At 49.2% G+C, this 20519-nt stretch overlaps 3 protein-coding genes across 8 annotated transcripts; all 3 read right to left on the bottom strand.

Annotated features, from left to right (window-relative positions):
* Positions 1–2167: 2167 nt before the first annotated feature.
* LOC122377853 (troponin C-like) lies at positions 2168–11580 on the bottom strand. The gene is made up of 7 exons (XM_043358362.1): positions 11457–11580; positions 9950–9977; positions 7702–7842; positions 3377–3493; positions 3078–3209; positions 2785–2836; positions 2168–2388 (listed from the first exon to the last, which is right to left on the bottom strand). Exons 1-6 carry the CDS (start codon positions 11460–11462, stop codon positions 2811–2813), a joined length of 450 nt encoding a protein of 149 aa, XP_043214297.1. The 5' UTR covers positions 11463–11580; the 3' UTR covers positions 2168–2388; positions 2785–2810.
* Positions 11581–11663: 83 nt separating this feature from the next.
* Positions 11664–12878, bottom strand: LOC122377799. The gene has a single exon (XM_043358229.1). It carries the CDS (start codon positions 12876–12878, stop codon positions 11664–11666), a length of 1215 nt encoding a protein of 404 aa, XP_043214164.1.
* A 2787-nt stretch (positions 12879–15665) lies between these two features.
* LOC122377852 (cleavage and polyadenylation specificity factor subunit 5-like) lies at positions 15666–20277 on the bottom strand. 6 transcript variants are annotated; one of them, XM_043358356.1, is made up of 6 exons: positions 20200–20277; positions 19052–19193; positions 18461–18661; positions 17812–18041; positions 17513–17627; positions 15666–16023 (listed from the first exon to the last, which is right to left on the bottom strand). In XM_043358356.1, exons 2-6 carry the CDS (start codon positions 19141–19143, stop codon positions 16002–16004), a joined length of 660 nt encoding a protein of 219 aa, XP_043214291.1. In that variant the 5' UTR covers positions 19144–19193; positions 20200–20277; the 3' UTR covers positions 15666–16001. The 6 variants fall into 6 exon arrangements, with proteins under 6 accessions (XP_043214291.1, XP_043214294.1, XP_043214290.1 ...); XM_043358359.1 differs by having other exon boundaries at positions 20209–20229; XM_043358355.1 differs by lacking the exon at positions 20200–20277 and adding an exon at positions 20157–20187.
* Between the last annotated feature and the right edge of the window lie 242 nt (positions 20278–20519).

Genomic DNA, 20519 nt, shown 5'->3' with positions numbered 1-20519 from the left:
GATCAACATTCACTACCTTGAGGTCTGTTTTGCTGTTGGGCAGCTGTAAGGTCATGCGACGTCATCAAAGGTCACCAGCGGTTTTTTTTACAATAACTCCGTACAGGAGCAAAATACAGCCGCGCGGATGGTCTCATTGTGTTCAGCTCGTCAAGGCGCATCGAATGATATACATGATGACCTCGAGGTCACGTGACCTGAGGTCAACCTTTGACCTTGACCTTTCGAGGTCAACATATATATCATTCGATGCGGATTGACGAGAGGATCACGATGATGCCCTTAGTTTGTTCCTATATTGACTATTTCGAAAGTTATTCTAGAAAAACTTTCCCTATACCTAGCGCCGCCATTTTGACTTTTTTTACCCCTGTGACGTCATCTTTGACCTGACCTGAAAATGACCTGTGTAAAAATTGTAGACCTTGTCCGTGCGTATCCCTTGCCGTTTACCGCTTGTCGCTATCTTGCTTCGTTCTCGAGATCTCAGGGGGGGGGGCGGTCATCCACCCCCCCCCCCCGTCGGTGCGAAGTTGGCGCAGACCCCCCTCGGTGCGCGGGTTAATCCCAGGTTATGTCAATGACAAACGATAATTCAATACAATGCAAAAAGAAAACTTTATCTGTTCGATTATCTCGAAATTACTCCGCCAACAGCACTAACCTTTGAGAACATATCCAGTTCTGAAAAGAGCATGAGGAGCAAACCAGAGCCTCTCGAAGGTGTCGGTTGAGCTCAATAGGGTGCTTCTTCCGCACGACCAGCACCTTCCGAACGACGTTTCCTGCACTTCCGATGTGGGAAGGGCGTGCTCACCGCGACATAACCGAGCCCACCGATCAAAATTTTACAGACGCATCGTGTTCGTTGGTCTTGAGTTGATCAGAACGACTCTCCACAACAGAGCTGATCAGAACGGCCGGTTCGTGCACTCCAGACCCTCAAAGTGCGGAGTTAAGCGTCACTGTATCTGTCCTCCAATGCTACAGGAACACAGTTCTTTCAGAGAGCACCGAGCATAGTCCTCACTGTATCAGCGTCTAACCAGCCAACCGCTCCACAGCACACCAACTTCTCACGCGTGCCGCCCGGTCGTCGTAGCGCGGCAGCACGCCCCTCCCCCGCGACCGCCGCCGACCAACTGAGGCCAGGCCGCGTCAGCCGTCAGCCGTCAGCTGAGGAGCCGCCCGGTAACCACCGAGCAGCGGCAGTCCAGCGGCGGGCGGCGAGCGGCGTCGCACCGCAAGGAAATGCCACGTCCGCGGCAGAGTCCGACGGTGTGATGTTCCGTCCCAGACACGCCCAGCTGTTGCTAATAGCCGGAAGGACGCCCAACTCCATATGGTACACGGGAACTGAACGACAGCTGAGCTAACAGCTGCGGGAACGGAAGGTGGTGGATTCAAACGGCTGGAAAACCACCGTGTGTGGGTTCGTTTTTGGAGTGGCCAGTTGCGAGTGAATTATGTGACTTCCGTGTTTGGAATCTGAGCTCCCAATGCAGCGTGGTAGGTTTGGGAAGTTGAGTATGATGGTCACATACATTGGAAAAATGTCTATAATAAAGATATAAATGAATTAAAGTAAAAATGCATATTCTGGCCATTAGCATCAATTGAACGTAGTCAGAACGGCTCACACTATTATCAAGCCTACGTGATATTCTTACACCAAGCAACTACCATGAAAATACCGGAAACTGACTGACCACCGCCGGCCGCTGGAGCTCGGAGCCTCGATACACCGTTCCACCACTCGAGGCTGTCCACACTGTCCAAAGTTCGCGACTATTGCGGACTGACCGCGGCGGCGCGGTGGTGTGGAAAATATGCGAAATTGGGCGGTGGTTACGGGTACGGATAATGTTCCCGACCGCACCGGAAGACAGTCCAGGAACGGTAAAGGACCGGTGCGGGGAGAAGGTAGGAAACCTGGGAACGAAATGTCGCGAAATAGCCCCGAAGTGAGTGAGCTATATTCGGAACATTTGTTGAGATCGTGCTTTGTTTGGATAGGGTGGATAATGCTTTATTGAAATTGTTAATATATGTAGCGAGCGATCATGCGTTGGAACTCACAGCTACAGACGGCGACCTCCAGCATTCAGTCAGCCTTGAGACTACTATGGTGCGTGGGTTATGGCCTCCCGAAACCAAAATACACCGGTAGAATTTACTGAATAAATGTATTTGTTCCGCATATGACTAGCATAATCAAGCATAATCAATATGGTATGACACGTCATATTTGTTCCAAGAAGACTGCAGTGTAGAGAATCGGCGGTCAGCAGGTCCGGCGACCCATTCACGAATCTTCACCTCTGTCAGACCCTTAGAATAACGGCGCTCGGAAGTAGCCCAAGGCCTCAATACACAGACGAGCATCATCTGAAAAAGAACAAAGCTCTTAGCTGCACTGCATTATTGGTAGCACGAGACGTCAAACGATGATGAAACATCATGGCTATGCTGAATTTTTCCCGGGTCAACGAACTGAACAAGCCTTTATTTGCTGCTGCAACTACAGTATAGCCAATTTCGCACCCCCAGCACCTCTTGCAAGACAAATTAACAACTTAGTACACCCCAAGAATGCAGCATGGACCCCACATCCAAGTGTTTCTCAGAAGTTGTGAGCGTCGCACGGACAAAGCGGGCTGAGTTAAGGCTCGGGGGCTCATGAACATTCAATAATCCCGAACCAGGAAATGCTCGACGTATTTTCATCGGCAGTAAGACGGCATTTAACAAAATGTAAATTGACTGCCGGTGCAACATACTCACCAGAATAGATGATATTTTTTTTTTGTCTAGCCCGTCATCATCTCCATGAACTCTGAAAGTGAAAGACGTTCCCGTTATACATGTATCACGAGGGAGACAACGGTCGGACTATGTAGATAAGACTCTCATGAACATGACGAAGACCGAATAATAAGTGTCTTGAAGGCGTAGTGGCGGATGCTGCAGCATGCCAGCATCATTTATTCCGATAATGCAACAGCTTCAATACGAAAAACAACAATCTAGTCGGTGTACATATGTAATTCTAAGGTAGAACCCCTCTTATCACCTACCGTCAAAGTCGAGTGTGCCGGAGCCGTCTGTGTCCACCTCCTCCACAATGCAGTCGAGGTCATCCGGGGTCAGCTTGTCGTCCAGCGCCTTCAGGATCTCCTTCAGCACCTGCGTGGTGATGTAGCCATTCCCTGTGGAGACAGATGCAGTGCATGACAACTGAACTAAAAACAATACGGAAAAAAAATTGAAGCTGAAAATTGAATTACTGCCCATGTCCAGGTTGAGAATCAGTAATACGGCGATCAATAGTAATAATGCGGCTTGATAGATGACCATGACAAAGTTGCAGACGTACCCTCCTTATCGTAAAGCCGGAACGCTTCCTTGAGCTCTTGCTGCATGGCCTCGTCGTCTTCTTCTTCCAGGAAGCTTGACGCCACGCTCAGGAAGCTGTTAAAGTCCAACTTGCCGTCTGTCAATACAGCGTAAGTTCATAGGTGCACAGGTGAGCAGCGAAACCGAAACAACACCACATAACAGCAGTGATGTCGGAAGCTCTTTTCATGCGATTGATAAATTATTTTATTACATTAACGACAATTCAAATATCACTTTGACCGTTGATTATATCACAATACGATAAGCAGTAATAATGATAAACTGCAGTAGTCTTACGTCGACATTACTGCTAATTTTGCCAGCGGTAGGCCCCTACTGTCCCATCGACGACACCCACTACCGCGCGGATGACACGACCGGAATGCCCCGAGGCGTCGGTCGGGTCACGGTCCGCGGCCCATCGCTCGGCCGGGGGCGGTGGAGCGAGGGCGGGCCTGGCAGCCGCGACAGCCGCAGGCGACTGACCCGAATCGACCGACACTCACAGCACGGTGACGGGAATCGTAAATGAAAATTAGGTGACGTTCTGGTTTAGGTGCCACCGTACCAACCACAGCGGTGATGGCCAATGAACACGGGTAGTGACGCATAAAGTTGCGTAATTCTGGGAATTGTTTTAACTTGACAGGTCAAAGCATTTTTTTTTTTGAATTTTGCTCCCGACAGGCCGAGGCCCTGGTCGGGGTAGGGGGAAGTTACTAGCTGGCAATTAGCCAGATCTTCCGTTTTACTTTACTTTAATGCCGGCTATGTTATTCCGGCCCAAGGCAATATCAAGAGCAAAGTTTACGTTAGACCGGCTCATGTGACGTCCGGTGGGAGCAAGTGCAAGGGAAAGCCAGAAAGGGTGCCAGAGTGGCAGTGCCGAGAGGGATTTTGAGTACTTACATTTCTTGCTGCTGAATCTTGATGCTGAAATGTGGTAGTGTTGTAATGTGTGCTGTTGTTGTGTTGCGAGTTCCACCAGGAAAGTCCTAACTAGAAAAACCTGGTGCCTATCTTAGAGGGCAAAACCTGTGCGCTTTTGCCAAATTGCACAGGAAAAATCCCTTTGCATTGATATTACGTTACGTTATATCGCTAATGTGTAAGTGTGTTTGTGGGGCTATGTGTCTCGAGTGGGCCTCAACCTTTAAGAGGGATCCCTGTCGAGAACCGCGAGAGGGATGGGCAGGTGCCGATTGCCGCCGCCGCCGCCGGAGGGACGCAAACGCGCGCGCTCGCAAACATAGACGAAATCACGGCGCAACAAGAACAATGGAAACAAAAACAATTACGATGAAATCACGAGAGAAACCAAGAGAAACCAAGAAAAACCAAGAGAAAATCATGTGTCCAAGGAGTTGGGGGAGGAGCCCACCGCCGCGTGCCAGTGGTCCCCGCGGCGGCGGCTGGTGCCCGTAAGCTCGGGGCTCCTACAAAACCCCCACCAAGTGCTGATTGGTATGATTACAGAACTGACGTTTCAGTGCGGACTCCAGTGACGTAACAATTCATTAAACGGGTCGTTGCGGACGGCATAGTGCCGACACCTCTTTCTCCAAGCAGATGGGGGGCAGAGGAGCCCGCCGCCGCGTGCCAATGGTCCCCGCGGCGGCGGCTGGTGCCCGTAAGCTCGGGGCTCCTTAATTGACATGGCCAGTATCCAGGAAATCAAAAAGATTGAGTCCCGCGCCCAGAACCGCTATCGACGGCTGGCCGACCACGGAACTGAGCGCGAGACTGTGCTATATGGATCGGTCTAGCCTGGAATTCTTCAGGAAAGTGAAAAGCAAGTCGAGTAGATCCGGGTGAGAATCGCCGAGGAGAGTAGGAATTGAAAGTGCAAGTTGGTTGTGGGTGATATATTGGATTATAGGTTGCCTCTCTGCTTGATATTGGGGACAGTGGATCAAGAAGTGTTCAATTGTGTATCTTATGTTACAACGTTGGCAGATTGGAGGGGGGCCTTGATCAAGGATATATTCATGTGTCAATTTAGTATGTCCGATTCTAAGTCTGGCTATAATTACTTCTTTAAGCCGGGTATTTTGATAAGCAGTCGACCAGTGTCCGATAATTGGTTTGATTGGGTGAAAGTAGTAATGTGGATTTACGTCCCATTCAAACTGGACATACTTTTTGTAGGACGTGTAAATGACATTAAGATAATCTGATACCGGGCATGGGAGGGAGTTATTGGGGGGATCACGGAGGCTGGCTTTGGCCGCTTTGTCCGCGCGCTCATTCCCCACAATATTCGCGTGACCGGGTATCCAGATTATCTTAACTTCTCTGTTTTGGTCGGTGATTTGATTAATTTGTCTTTTAATGTCTCGCGTGATTGGGTGCGAATCATTATGGGCCGCTGCGATTGATTGCACTGCTGCCTTGGAATCAGTACAAATCATTAGTTGTCTATCAGGTTTGTTGATTACGTGTCGAAGCGCTGCACTGATCGCGTAGAGTTCGGCCGAAAAGATGGAGTGGTTATCGGAGAGGCGGGTGGATTGTGCGAATCCTTTTATATAGAAGGCGGCTCCGGTCTTGTTGTCCGCCCGAGAGCCGTCTGTGTATATAAAAGTATGGTCTTTATGGTCGTTTTGGAATTCGAGGAAAAGTTGTTTCATTTCATCAGTGTTCATGTCTTTTTTGTTGTCATCGAAGAGGATGAGGGTTTGGATGGGGTGCCTAGTCCAGTACGGGCTCAGTGGAGGGTTATCAAGAACCTTTGGAGTTTCTATTTTATAGTCCCTAAGTATGTTTTTAAGGTGTCTTCTTATTGTTTGGTACTTGTATTCTCTATGTGTTATTATGTTATTTTCTGGTAGGTTACTGAGTATAGCGTATGGTATTGTATCTTTTCTTGCCATTACTTTCGTGTAATACCTTATAAGCTGGTATTCTCTTCTTCTTTCCAGAGGAGGAATGTTTGAATCAACCCGGAGATTCGATGAAGGCGAAGTGCGGAGTGCGCCAGAAATAATGCGAAGAGCGGAATTCTGGATACTCTCGACCTTGTTACTGAGAGTAGTGGATATATTTGTTAGTAAAAAGGCATTATAATCCAAGATGGATCGAATCAGAGATGTATATAGAAGTGTCAGTGTTTTTCTGTCGGCGCCCCAGTGTGTACCAGAGATACATTTCATGATGTTGAGGCGCCGGGTGCACCTTCCTGTGATGTCTGCTATGTGTTGTGTGAAAGTGAGTCCCCTGTCCAGTGTGATGCCTAGATATTTAAAGGTATTTGTTTGCGGAATCTCAACCCGGCCCAAACGGAGCGGGCGTGGAGGTGTGGGGTGTCTGCGTTGTTTGGAAAAGGTTAGTGAGGCTGACTTGTGGGGAGCAATTTGCATTCCCCACTTGTCACACCATTTGTTTACGTGGTTTAGTACCGTTTGAAGTTTTTGGTATGCCGCATTCACATTGTGGTGCGACGTCCAGACCGCCAAATCGTCCGCGTACATGGAATAGTGTACGTTATGTGTTACATTGTGTATATTGTCAAAGATGTCATTTATATATATAAGGAAGAGCGTCGGGGAGAGAGGACTTCCCTGAGGGACGCCGTGATCGAGGTTATGTAGGGTTGAGTAGGTGTTGCCTACTCTGACCTTGAAAGTGCGGTTATTAAGAAAATTACTTATGAAATTGGCCATTCGGCCGCGTATTCCCATGTTATGTGTTTTTATAAGTATAGCTTTGTGATGTACTTTGTCGAAGGCTGCTTTCAGATCGAGGAAGAGTGCAGCTGTAACTTTATTATGGAAAAACCCCTGTTGTATCGTGTCAATAATGTGTATCAAGTTGTCAGCTGTGGAGCGTGCTGGTCGAAATCCGTTTTGGTGTTGTGAGAGCTTGTGTTGTGATTCTAGGTACACTCTGATTCGATTGTTGACCATTCTCTCGACGATTTTAGAGGCACAGCTCGACAATGAAATTGGTCTGTAACTAGCTGGATCGGTGCTATGTTTGTCTTTTTTGAGAATGGGGATGATTATACTTTCTCTCCAGGAGTCCGGAAAGTGGCCTTCAACCCATAGCTGGTTGATGACCTTGAGAAAGTGTTCAAGGCCAAAGGGGGTTAGTTTTCTGAAGAACATGTAGGGCAGGTCAAAGCAAAAAGTAACCACATTAAATCAATTCACATCCTTCTTGCCAGCAGCGCGTACCACGCCCTGCCGCTGGCCAGTGCCAGCCTATAATTAATCATATATTTAGGTACATACATTTCTAGAATGACTTGGAAAAGAAAAACACAATCGGCACACCTCACCGCCAAATACAAATCCCGCTGACCTTTGGCCTTGCTGTCACAGAGTGTTTTCAGCTCGTCGTCGTCGAACTGCTGGCCCATAGTGTTGAGGATGGCGGCCACCTTGTTGACCTCGATCGAGCCCGTCTTCTTCTGGTCGAACATGCCGAAGGCCTTCTTGAGCACTGGGACGAGGAGCTGAGAGTGAGCAGTCAGCTCGAAAAGGGAGTTTGTAAGAAGTGGTGAATGTTGATTGTCCTTTACGTGGGATAAAACGTTGTAAAAATCACTGGTATACGTACTCGGGGGCTCGGGGATATTTATAAAACTGGCAAACTTAAAATGAAACTCGGGAAATCCTACGGGTTTGTGAGAATCCTTAACGTTCAACCTATGGGACGACCTGACAAAGTAATTAAATGTCGTTCGGAAATGTCCCAATGAATTTATTTACCGAAGTGGATCGGCAACACTTCCTCATTCACGAGAAGTAGGTAGCTTTTGTGTCTAGTAACACAAAAGATATGCCTAAATAAAACGAAATAATTTCGCACATTTATGACGACTAGATATAACCATACAAAACAGCTGCAAATATATAGCTTAGACTACAACAATGAACTTCATAAGCGACCACTGTGACAGTTCATTGAAGGAGAGGGTAAATAACAAACAGCGAATACGGAACAAGCGCCAGCGGATAGATCATGCTTGGATAATATGCGTGCCTGCAACTTACAGACCACTAGTTAATTGACGGAACCTGGCTCTATTAAGTTGTAGTATAGGGCCATCAAATTTATCAGAGCCCTCGACAGCACCTACATATTCCTCCCTGAATCCCTCGTATCAGTCGGAATCAACGAGCTCCATTTTTTCGCCATTTTTATCAGACACCATCTCGACCGTTTAAATGACTACGGGTTTGAGCCTATTTGAGCTGCCCAATTCTTACCCGCACATCGCTCGGTTTACAATAAAAGCATCCAAAGAGCAGACCACTGCTGCCTATGTATATGGTATGCAGCAGCTACTAACTGTAAGGAGTAAACAGCATACTAACTACCTACCACTCTCTAATGGTATGGTCTCTAACTAACGCTTGTATGGAACACAAGCGGTTAGGAACTTACTCTCCAGCTGCTCTTTGCCAATTTCCTCCTGAAATGCAATTGCACGAGTGACAAAAACTGAACATTGGCCGGCATGCGCTCTATACATATAAATGCAACAGAAGATGAAATGGCCATTTTTGACGTTGCGACTAGCAAACTGGCATAAATGCCTACATTTTTTTGCACGAATAAATTTGATTTACGTGAAATATGACATTTTTAACACCCAAGTTTCTCCGATTTTTATCGACCGATAAAATCCGCACTTGGTGAGCATGGTTGAAACAAATAAAAGCGAGCGGGAGTACCAAAATGAAGCGAACAATCGAGCGACACCGTTTATTTGTTCATCATGTCACCGCCCTTCCCTATCATATCCTGAAAGCCGACGGATCTTTTATTACACCCCTAAAAACGGCAAAAATCCGGGAAGCTATTCTTCCGGCCAGTACAGGAGTCAATGACCAGATCATAAACCCGTCCATAAAAACCGCGCCAGATCACCACAACTGGCAGCGCCACACATCGTGCGTGTGTGAGCTCGTGATCAGCGTTCACAGAATGAAATATGCCTAAATAAAACGAAATAATTTCGCACATTTATGACGACTAGATATAACCATACAAAACAGCTGCAAATATATAGCTTAGACTACAACAATGAACTTCATAAGCGACCACTGTGACAGTTCATTGAAGGAGAGGGTAAATAACAAACAGCGAATACGGAACAAGCGCCAGCGGATAGATCATGCTTGGATAATATGCGTGCCTGCAACTTACAGACCACTAGTTAATTGACGGAACCTGGCTCTATTAAGTTGTAGTATAGGGCCATCAAATTTATCAGAGCCCTCGACAGCACCTACATATTCCTCCCTGAATCCCTCGTATCAGTCGGAATCAACGAGCTCCATTTTTTCGCCATTTTTATCAGACACCATCTCGACCGTTTAAATGACTACGGGTTTGAGCCTATTTGAGCTGCCCAATTCTTACCCGCACATCGCTCGGTTTACAATAAAAGCATCCAAAGAGCAGACCACTGCTGCCTATGTATATGGTATGCAGCAGCTACTAACTGTAAGGAGTAAACAGCATACTAACTACCTACCACTCTCTAATGGTATGGTCTCTAACTAACGCTTGTATGGAACACAAGCGGTTAGGAACTTACTCTCCAGCTGCTCTTTGCCAATTTCCTCCTGAAATGCAATTGCACGAGTGACAAAAACTGAACATTGGCCGGCATGCGCTCTATACATATAAATGCAACAGAAGATGAAATGGCCATTTTTGACGTTGCGACTAGCAAACTGGCATAAATGCCTACATTTTTTTGCACGAATAAATTTGATTTACGTGAAATATGACATTTTTAACACCCAAGTTTCTCCGATTTTTATCGACCGATAAAATCCGCACTTGGTGAGCATGGTTGAAACAAATAAAAGCGAGCGGGAGTACCAAAATGAAGCGAACAATCGAGCGACACCGTTTATTTGTTCATCATGTCACCGCCCTTCCCTATCATATCCTGAAAGCCGACGGATCTTTTATTACACCCCTAAAAACGGCAAAAATCCGGGAAGCTATTCTTCCGGCCAGTACAGGAGTCAATGACCAGATCATAAACCCGTCCATAAAAACCGCGCCAGATCACCACAACTGGCAGCGCCACACATCGTGCGTGTGTGAGCTCGTGATCAGCGTTCACAGAATGAAGAGAGCTCGACTGTGTGGTCTGCCGGCTGACCCGGGGGGCGTGGGTGGCCGGTCGGGTCGGGTCGCCGGGTCAGGGCACAAAAAGGTCCACCGCTGCCTCCCCGGTCACTGCCCGGGCCGTCGCTTCCGTCAGCATACTGGCAGACGGATGGGCTATTCGGTAGGGTAGGGACTATAGGGAGGTTGAGTGCGTGATCGACACCTGGCTTATCGGTGACATAAATCAGCCTGCTCACGACGCGGGCAAAAGGCTCGCAACCATCAAGTGCTAGCTATAATTCCAAGCAGCAAGTTTAGCGGTGACAGGATAATATTGCTTAGGCGACCTAAACGGTTCTACCCTACCATTCGCCAGGCAAATCGACCTCCCCAAATCCAGAAAGGCTATGCGCCTGGATCGCAGATATCATTGGGTCTCTAAGCACAGCATCAACCGAAACAGCCTCACCCAGCGACGAACAAGTAACGACGCGACTAAGACGCGACATCAGCTGAGGCAGGGCAGGGGTGCGCCGGGCGGCCGTTAGCCGGCGCCGCGGGGTGACCTCTGACCCGTTCCTGACCTCTGACCCGGGCTCGGTCGGTGTTCGCCAGTGCGTGACGGTCGGTCCGCTACCGTCACCGCCGGGTAGGAGCGTGACGTGACGTCCGTCCGGCCGACCGACCAAAGGCCTTTGTCCAGGGGCCCGGTAATCGGTAATTTGGACAACCGACGGGATGTGATCCAGGGCTGTGGGTTCATATAACGGAAATTGGAACTGGGAGAATCGGGATTTGTGTAGACGAGGAAAGAGCCGACTGATATCGATTTGGTTTGGATAATAAAACAAGCCCGCGATGTTGTACGGCTGCAAAAGAATGTCATAGACGTGCAGTAATTGCAAAGCCGAAAAGCGTCGAGTCACGTAAGATATATGTTTACCAGCCGCCCATAAGAAATCGTCAGTTAACTAGCTTACCGCCATTATGCTCCCCTATTGTGTTTGAACCGGTCTAAGGCGATGACCACTCGGCACCACCAGGGAACGAGAACTGAGGGTCGGAGAGGGGCCCGTCGGAGCCGACGCACAACAGCTGAGCCGACCGACGGCCGACGATTGCGTGACGTCACTGAGTGTATCTAATTACGTTGTTGTTGTTGTTGTTGTTGTTTCTCCCTCTGCTCCTCACGGGAGCATAGCCAGGTGGCTCTGGAAGCGTCTGGCGGCGGCCGCCAGGGCCGCCACCACTGAGGTCTCCCGGACCTCCTCCAGCCTGGGATGGATGTGACCCAGGGTTGAATGTCTCAGTCGCATCAGCGCCGGACATCTCAGCAGCACGTGTGCCGGCGTGTCAGGCTCCTCATTGCACAGGGGGCAGCGGGCCGCCACACAGCCCTCGTCGCGGCAGCCCTCACATCCCACAGAGGGAACGGCCCCGATCCTGTGCAGGTAGGCCCTGGAGCCCGACCAGTGCCCGGCTCGCAGCTGGTGGACGTCCACCGCGCGCTCCCGGTCCAGCCCCGCCACCGGTGGGGGGAATCGGCCCCCCATCAGCGACCGGAACCAGCCGGGGGGCCAGGCCCGGACCGTGTCGTCGCGGGCGGCCCTAGCCACCGCTCGGGTGATTGTCCTGATGTCTGCAGGCACGCTGTCTTGTGGTAGTTCCGCGGCCTCTCGGGCCACTCTGTCGGCTCGCTCATTACCCTCCACACCACAGTGCGAGGGGACCCACTGGACGTGGATCTTCCGGCCATTATCCGAGAGGGCGAACATGGCTCTCCAAGCCGCTACCCCCAGCGGGGAGGTCTGGGCGGCCGGGCCGTTGCGCAGGGTCGCCACTGCTGAGAGGCTATCCGTGCAGACCACGATAGGCAGGTCCTGGTCTCTGTCTCTTTGGGTTAGGGTCTCCAGGCCGGTCACCAGCGCCACCATCTCTGCGCGGTAACTGGAACATAGCTGTCCGGCCGGGACCCGCAACTCCTCGGTCTCTTCATCCGGCCAGACCAGCACGGCCCCAGCTCCGCCCCTCGAGACTCCGCCCGCCGCGGACCCGTCCGTCCACAGCCAGACGGCGCACTGCGGCAGGGACGCGAGGTGCAGGGCGGCCGCGCGCTCTCTTTCCGCCGCCGCGGCGCCGGCCCGGAGGGGGCCCACGTCCATCCGGAAGGTGACGCCTGATGTCTGCCGCCACGGCGGTATCCGAGGGGGGAGCACCGGCTCCACCGGCAGCGCGACTCCGGCCTTCTCCCAGGCCAGGCGGCCCCGCTCTCTCCACCCCCGAACTGAGGCCAGGCGCGCCGGTGCCGAGGCCTCGGCGGTCGCGCGCAGGGGGTCCCCCGGCGGCAGGGCCAGCGCCCTTCCCAGCAGCCTGGCGGCCAACGTCCATCCCCTCTCCTCCATCGGGGCTAGTCGAGCCTCCGCCATCAGCGCGTGGGTCGGTGTTGATCGTGGGCACCCGGTGATGATGCGGGCCGCCCCCCGCAGTTCCCGCTCCAGGAGCTCCACGTGCGAGGGGGCGGCCGCCGGCAGCCACGCGGCGGCGGCGTGCTCGAGCGCCCCGCGGACGTAGCCGTTGGCCACCGTCCTCAGGGCAGACTTGTGATCAGCTCAGTTGAGCCGGCTCAAAAATCAGCTCAGCTCATGAGCCGGCTCAACATTTTGCCAAATTGTTGAGCTGTGAGCTGAGCCGGCTCAGTAATGCATTGAGCTGAGCTGCTGTCTGAGCTGAGCTGAATGAGCTTGAGCTGAGCTGAGCTGAGCTGATTGAGCTGAGCTGAGCTGAGCTGATTGAGCTGAGCTGAGCTGATTGAGCTGAGCTGAGCTGAGCTGAGCTGAGCTGATTGAGCTGAGCTGAGCTGAGCGAGCTGAGCTGAGCTGAGCGAGCTGAGCTGAGCTGAGCTGAGCGAGCTGAGCTGAGCTGAGCTGAGCTGAGCTGATTGAGCTGAGCTGATTTAGCTGAGCTGAGCTGAGATCCAGTTCTAGTAGGTAAGTACACTGGAATATGATGAGAACGGATAAAAATATAAAACCGAATGCAATGTGCATTGAATATTGATACACTATAAACACTAGAAACATGATAAACTGGAAATAATATTATATACAAACCAAAGACGTCACTAGGTGAAAGGCCATGTAGTTCGACACCGCAAACTGAAGCGATCGGTCGGGAAATCGCTACATTCCTCTATTGCACCCCGTTCGCACCATTGTAAGCCGTTCGGTTGGTAGGTATCCTTATCCACTGCGGCGTGATGTCCCGACCTGTGTCCCGATGATTTGATGTCCATGACCAATCATCACACGCATTGCCGTGACGTCATTGGCCGGACCCCGACACGTTACGGAGATATGGGTGGCATTCGGCATTCGGCAATGGGTGGCATTGAATTTAACTGAGCGGAAATTGAGCTGAGCTGAATTGAGCGGAAACAGAGCTGAGCTGAGCGGAAACTGAGCTGAGCGGAAACTGAGCTGAGCTGAGCGGAAACTGAGCTGAGCTGAGCGGAAACTGAGCTGAGCTGAGCTGAGCGGAAACTGAGCTGAGCTGAGCTGAGCGGAAACTGAGCTGAGCTGAGCTGAGCGGAAACTGAGCTGAGCTGAGCTGAGCGGAAACTGAGCTGAGCTGAGCTGAGCGGAAACTGAGCTGAGCTGAGCTGAGCGTGAGCGGAGCGCAGCCGGTTTGAGCGGAACGTGAGCTGAGCTGAGCCGCGTTAAACTGAGCGGGAGCTGAGCGGGAGCGGATAAGACGGAGTTGAGCTGAGCGAGCTCACTTTTTTCTTGAGCTGTCACAAGTCTGCCTCAGGGCATCCTCGTCCAGGCCCCAGCTGCGTCCGCCGAGGCGGCGCAGGTGAGCCAGCCGGGGGCGAACTCGTTTCCGGAGACGACGACAGTGGGCACCGAACTGGAGGCGGCGGTCGAGCTCTATGCCGAGGAGGACTAGGGTGTCTTTCGCCTGCACCGTCTTTCCTGCCACCTTGATGGTGCCTCGGACGGCGTCTCGGGCGTTCTGGGAGAGCACCAGTAGTTGCTCTAATTACGTCGTGTGTGTCACTGTGGTGAGTGGTCTGTGTGTGTCTGTGCGTGTGCGTGGGGGAAGGGTAGGTTGATGTTATCACCTGCTTTGAGGCGCTGCAGCGTTGTGATAGGTAATGGAATATCGCGAGGAGTGTAGCTTATCATGCAAACGCATCAAAGACCCAGCACGATATTAACTTCATCATTATCGACAAAGCGAGACGTTTTGATATGAATTGGCTGAATTGAAGGTAATCGTAGATGAAACTGGACATTGGGTCTTCGCCTGATGCATCGACAATCGTCATCTATCTCTGCGATTATCATTACCTATACGTTCTAACAATGCCCACATAAATGTTTTGGCGCTCAGGCGGAATTTACTGCCGTTTTCTCCCACCCCTTCTGATCAGAGCGATCATCTGCGGTCAGTTTCTAGTCGCTTACTCGCTCCGAACTGGGTCGATCGCACGGCCGGAGCACGCCGAGAGCACGGCCGGCACGCCCGGAGCGCACGGCGCCGTGCTGCCTGGCCGTGGCCACCGGCAGAATTTAGAGACGGGCACGCCGAGACCGCGGCGGGATCGTGCAGAGCCAGGGATGTGGGATGGAGGGGGGGGGGCGGTGAGGGAAGGGCTGGTCAGTCGGGCGATAAGGAAAAAAGGCCGAGAGAATGAGAAAGGCCAGTGATTATTGTAGAGATAATGTGATGATAGGCATGTAACTTTCTAGTTCTGACATGGTGCATATCGAGTTTAGCAGCTGTGCAAAACGAACGATTGATTACTCCTTTTCTACTAAACTTTCAAATAGAACTAGCAGGCACTTGTGGCAAGTGATTCGTGAACAATCGTTGGTCTAAAGTCCGTCTATCCGTATGTAAAGCATATATGAAGCTGATGGATAATCTCTCAACCGAAAACAGTAGTATCAACTGCCCCACAAGATCGAACAATATACCTAATTGATTTAATAACAGACTCTCTTTACCGGCCTCTCCGTCGCATTTATCGTCATAAGTAACTTACGGTGTTTTTATTTCCCTAGAGTTTTAAGCCCCACTCGTTTCAGATGTCGCCTCAGCTCCACAACCGAATAGATCAAACGAACTACCCCAGCCTGCCGTCTAATCACTCCGCCCATCGGCATCCTTCGCCCCAAAACAGAAGCTGATGATTTGGTCTCGGTTTATTTTCTACATAAATGCCAGAAGACTGTCACAAACATGACAATGAATATGATCCGATAGTGCACAATCTCGACCCAAGCACTTTGTGAGCGGAATCGACAATGCCAGAGGCGCCACAGCTGTGTCCTATGTCACACCAATAATCTTCGCAGCACGGCGAGAGGAAAAGCGCTGCAAGACCGGGTTTGAACTTCTAGCGGTGTGGTCACGAGCAGGCTGTGGTACAGTGTACCTCCGTGGTACAGCGGTACAGAGGTACCCTGGTACCGAAGAGTCACTAGCTGAGACGATGGAGTAGCGTTCTGCTGCCCGGGGTACTACTGGTACACGAAGTTGAACCTGAAACCAGACACACCGCGAACGGGTTGTTTACAGTCTTCTGCCGCTGTACAGACTGGACTCACCACTGCTGAAAACGTACCACATACAAGGGAGCACGACGAAACACACACTTTCAAAAAATAATCATAACGATAAAAAATGCGAGCATGCAGGCAGCGAGTTGGGCTTTAATTTTGCACAGAACAGCACTGCATATGTAACCAATGACAACCGTTCGAAAAGATCCAGACCCAAAACGAGCAGGCAATGAGCACATGCGGAACTGCGCATCGGTGATCAGTTCCCAATGAAAGCGAGCACCTGAGAACAACAAACTTGCATACACCTAAATTATAAAATTTGACAAAGGACGGCGATGATGCAGGTGGCATCATGGCATGACGACACGCTTAATTACAGGAATGGCGATACCACTCCCAAATTAAAGCAAGAAGTGTTAGTAATAAGAAACACAATATTTGCAATATAAATATGTTACTTTACTAGAGACAAATCCTCAACAACACGAAATGAATTCGCACATACAGCGACATGAGTGGCTTACTAACATAAACTTTGTTTATTGATTCAAGCATTGACTGTACAAACAAGTAAATTGTGAGGAAAGGAAACTAAGGAACACATAGCGGTAGCCGGCATCAACACGTGCAATAGGTCTTGTCACATTGTAGATGAACAACATGAGATAAACACGATTGGCAGCGACACTTCTGCATAGAAAATATTGGGTGAACAACGAATACAAGCGCAAACCAAGTTGACTGCAGAATATAACGTGGCATTAGAAGAAAACAATTACGATGTACAAAACGGTGCACCCAGTAGGATAAATACGACAAAACCCCTGAAAAGAGCAGCACCTGGCCCCAACTGACACAATTCGCCATAGTTGACGTTAGGTTGACAGTCCGACATCGCCATACCCCAGGGGTGGTGGGCCGACACGGGGCACGTGACAGCTGTCAAACACTCCTGAGTCCTGACACAGCAGGACTCATCATGATCGGCCCAGGCGTCCGAGGGAGAGGAAAGCAGAGTGAAGAAGCGAAAAAGCAGTGCAATCAGGATCTACTAAAAGCTCTTATCCGCACCGTACAGTGTTTACAATGGCTTCACGTGCAAAGAGAGACAATTATTGGATGTCGTTTAACTGATTTGTTAAACGTCTAGACGCTTAACAAACTGTTAAACGTCTCGTAGACATTTCGTCTAGTCTGAATTATGTCGTATTTTTATATAAAATGTATTTTTTTACCTTTAAGCTCCCGAAACATATCGGCGAAACGGGATAAAATTATTTAACCGATCGTAGGTAGAAAAATCTTTTAAACGTCCCGCCTGAGTGATTGCTTACAAGCAATGATTCAATTCCTTTGTGAGTGATGCTAAATCAAAACTCTACAACGAAGCTATGATAAGGAGTAGGGAGACTACGCCACGCAGTGAGGGACCGGTCACCCTACCTCACGTAACCGGCGATACTTACCGACACAGAGCCTGAGGCAGTGACGAGATGAGAGGCCCGTAACCCTGGGCGTTGTCATAGAGCTCAAACAGCGGCGCCGCTACCAGCTTGTAGTTCTTGGGTACGGCGAACAGCGCTGGGGAAAAGTAGGACACCAAGTCAGGATGTGTTGCAAGGCAGGGCAGTGGTACAACCTCAAACGTCTGCAGCGGTTGCCGGTTATCGAACTCGTAGTTGAACATGCTGCTACCACAAGCACACATGGACCACACCACCTCAGATAACCAAAGAAAGCATTAATACCGAGCCCGGTTACGCACCTTTCTCTCCCAGTTGCACCAGGAACAGTTTCTTCTGCTCCTTGGGTTTGGTGATGTGCGGCGGCACGTAGGGGTACTGGGGCTGCTCGAAGTTGGGCCTCCACCAGGTTCCGATGCAGTCCTCGATCACCCAGTCCTGCTGCACGCCGTCCTGTCGTCCCAGGATCTCCGTCAGCAGCCGCTTTAGGCCGTCCACGGCGTCCTCGTCCTGTCGCAGCTCACCGCCGGGTCTGAAAACGGAACGGGCGAAAAGTTAATCAATGGGGCCTGACTCAGCTCACCGCCGGGTCTGTGGAACAGAACGAGGAGGGTTAGTTAGAGGAGGGGGTCTGGACTCTGGAGGATACGGTAGAGCGGCAGGCTAAGGTAATGGTACGGTACTTTTGACAGACATCGAAATCAGGAACTTGAATATAATGCATGGAAATATATTTGCAGGTATCAATTACACAAGCCGGTTACCAACAAGTAAACTATACTATCCACTGCATGCACTATGCAGGATACGCTGATTTGTGAAATGTACTCGCATAACAAAATTATATCACAGCTCCGTAAAAATCACATGCGACAAATGCATGCCAATCTCACAACGCCAGCCAGCCACCAGCCCTCTGAAATCCTCCTTATTCTCCATCTCCTCACTCACAGTTTGAAGAATGTGGAGCCCAGCTGGAGCAGCAGGACGTGTGGTAAGCCGTGCTCGTGCACCAGCAGCACGGCGTCCACGCTGTGACGCATGCCCTGCTTCTCATACTCCTCTCGCATGCGCTGGAAGCGCGCCGCCACGGACGAGTCGCGCTCGAACAGCGCCTCTTTGGTGCCGAATGTGTAGTTGGTCAGCGGGTACCTGTGGGGATGAGAATATAGGTGTCTGATGAATAGATATAATCACGACAATAAGATGGCTTAGTGGATCCGTCTCAAACGGGCTCAGGTCATGTTATCAATAAGCTTACTTATGCTTCATGTTGTATAGACGATGTAACGGCGTATTTACTAATTGTTCTCAATGTATTGACACAAAACAGGATTAACGTACAAGGAATGAATTCACCGAAACAGTCTTTAATCAATCTGATAAAAAAGCACGTCCAAAGTGTATAGGTACGATCTGTTGAAAAAGACTAGGTTAATGATTTGACTCAAAGAAGCTCAAAAGGGCACCTAATTAATATGAGGAATATTTCAAACAAAATTAACCTCCACTTGCACTTCCACATGCCACATATGCACTCACAGATTGATGGTTTTGATGGAGTTTGACGAGTCTGTCAAAGGCTTGATGTTTGACTGTGTCCGAGGCCAGCCTGATCCCGTCCTCTGCGCCATATTATCTGTGTGTGAGTGTGTTGATGGAGTAACTCGACTTCAAACCTTAGCTGGAAAGTAAAAAGGTTTCATTGATCACATGTTAGTAATTCCAGTTCATGAAATTGGTCAACCAGCGCTGAATGACAGAAAAATTACAGAAAAGACAGAAAAGGTTTATTAAAGGTTTACATATGATAAATGATTTTGTGAAGTTCATTTGTAAAAAATACGGATTAGTATTAGTATATATTAGGTCCGAGTGGACAATTGTGACGCTGTTGATACAAATATGTAACAGCAAAAAATTTAGGTTTTAGGTTAGGTTAGGTTGTAGGTTTGTAGGTTTTATGTTTTAGGTTGGTAGATTTGTAGGTTAGGTTAGGTTAGGTTGTAGGTTTGTAGGTTGTAGGTTGGTAGGACTAGGTTGTAGGTAAATAGGTAAGGTTAGGTCAGGTTTGATTATGTTTTTCTTTTATTTCCAAGACATAGAAGTATCATTTTTGGATTCAGGATGTCAAATAATGTAAGAATATGAAAACTTTATCTTTTAACAGTCACTCGGACTCAATGTATACTTTTACCAAAATTGCAAGAGGGAGATATCATGAAAAAAAGAATATAGCAACAGCAATTCTCATCGTTTGGCATTCTTGAACCTAGGCTCACTGACTGATTTTCTGTGCAATTTTGCGATTATGCGAGAATGCGATGCTCTTGGCGATGCCAGAAAATGTTCATCTAGTGCAAGTGGATGCGCTGGCCGCTGAGCCACACTGTGGCAAGCACCTTAGTGTTATTAAATATCATGCAATATTGCTGACGCATTACTGCAAAAAGTTAAGAATTCTGAACTTATTTGCAACAACGCGATAGAAATCGCAAAATCGCACGGAAAAAAACGCGAGTCAGTGTGGAACCCCGGGCTTGAGTTTAGTTCAAGTTCAGGACCAATCAAAGTTAGCGGAGCGCTTTCGCATCAACATCCACGGAAAACAATTATCAAAAATTTCTCATTAATGCATAAAACTAACATAATATCTAAATGAAATAAGAGAACATCGATAGTTGACGCACCCAACGCACACGCACGCTTTTGAAGCTTCGGCAGCGGCCCATGCGTGTTTGTTTCTTCTTGGCTTATTTAGCAGCCTCAACTTTGAAGGAAATGCTTCAGTGAGAAGTAAAATGCGGAAGAAAAAAGTGCAAAATGTCATACAATCTATATGCAATAAATTAAAATATATTATATTTTCGTGTATAAATTTTAAAAAATTGCTTAAGTAGTTAATTGCATTGAAAATAATTAAAAAAGAAAGAGCAAATATTTTGTTCTCTTCGGCGAGGAAGAGTAATTTTTATAATTTTGCAGCAATTAATGTTTTAATGAAACAAAT

The sequence above is a fragment of the Amphibalanus amphitrite genome, unplaced genomic scaffold (assembly GCF_019059575.1).
Source record: "Amphibalanus amphitrite isolate SeventyFive unplaced genomic scaffold, NRLGWU_Aamphi_draft 000051F_arrow, whole genome shotgun sequence".
Classification (NCBI taxonomy): domain Eukaryota; kingdom Metazoa; phylum Arthropoda; class Thecostraca; order Balanomorpha; family Balanidae; genus Amphibalanus; species Amphibalanus amphitrite.
This window is presented reverse-complemented; position numbering and strand designations above follow the sequence as displayed.

Excerpts from the sequence above, each read along its gene's own strand:
- LOC122377799 (XM_043358229.1), bottom strand. The coding sequence starts at position 12,878 with ATGGAGGAGAGGGGATGGACGTTGGCCGCCAGGCTGCTGGGAAGGGCG.
- LOC122377852 (XM_043358356.1), bottom strand. The coding sequence starts at position 19,143 with ATGGCGCAGAGGACGGGATCAGGCTGGCCTCGGACACAGTCAAACATC. Across the intron at positions 18,042-18,460 it reads GGCTCCACATTCTTCAAACT|ACCCGGCGGTGAGCTGCGAC; the intron begins GTGAGTGAGGAG and ends TTCCGTTTTCAG. Across the intron at positions 16,024-17,512 it reads CTGCCTCAGGCTCTGTGTCG|GTTCAACTTCGTGTACCAGT; the intron begins GTAAGTATCGCC and ends GTCTGGTTTCAG.
- LOC122377853 (XM_043358362.1), bottom strand. Across the intron at positions 7,843-9,949 it reads TGGCAAAGAGCAGCTGGAGA|TGCTCAAGAAGGCCTTCGGC; the intron begins GTAAGTTCCTAA and ends TCCTCGTCCCAG. Across the intron at positions 3,494-7,701 it reads CTGTGACAGCAAGGCCAAAG|ACGGCAAGTTGGACTTTAAC; the intron begins GTCAGCGGGATT and ends CTGTATTGACAG.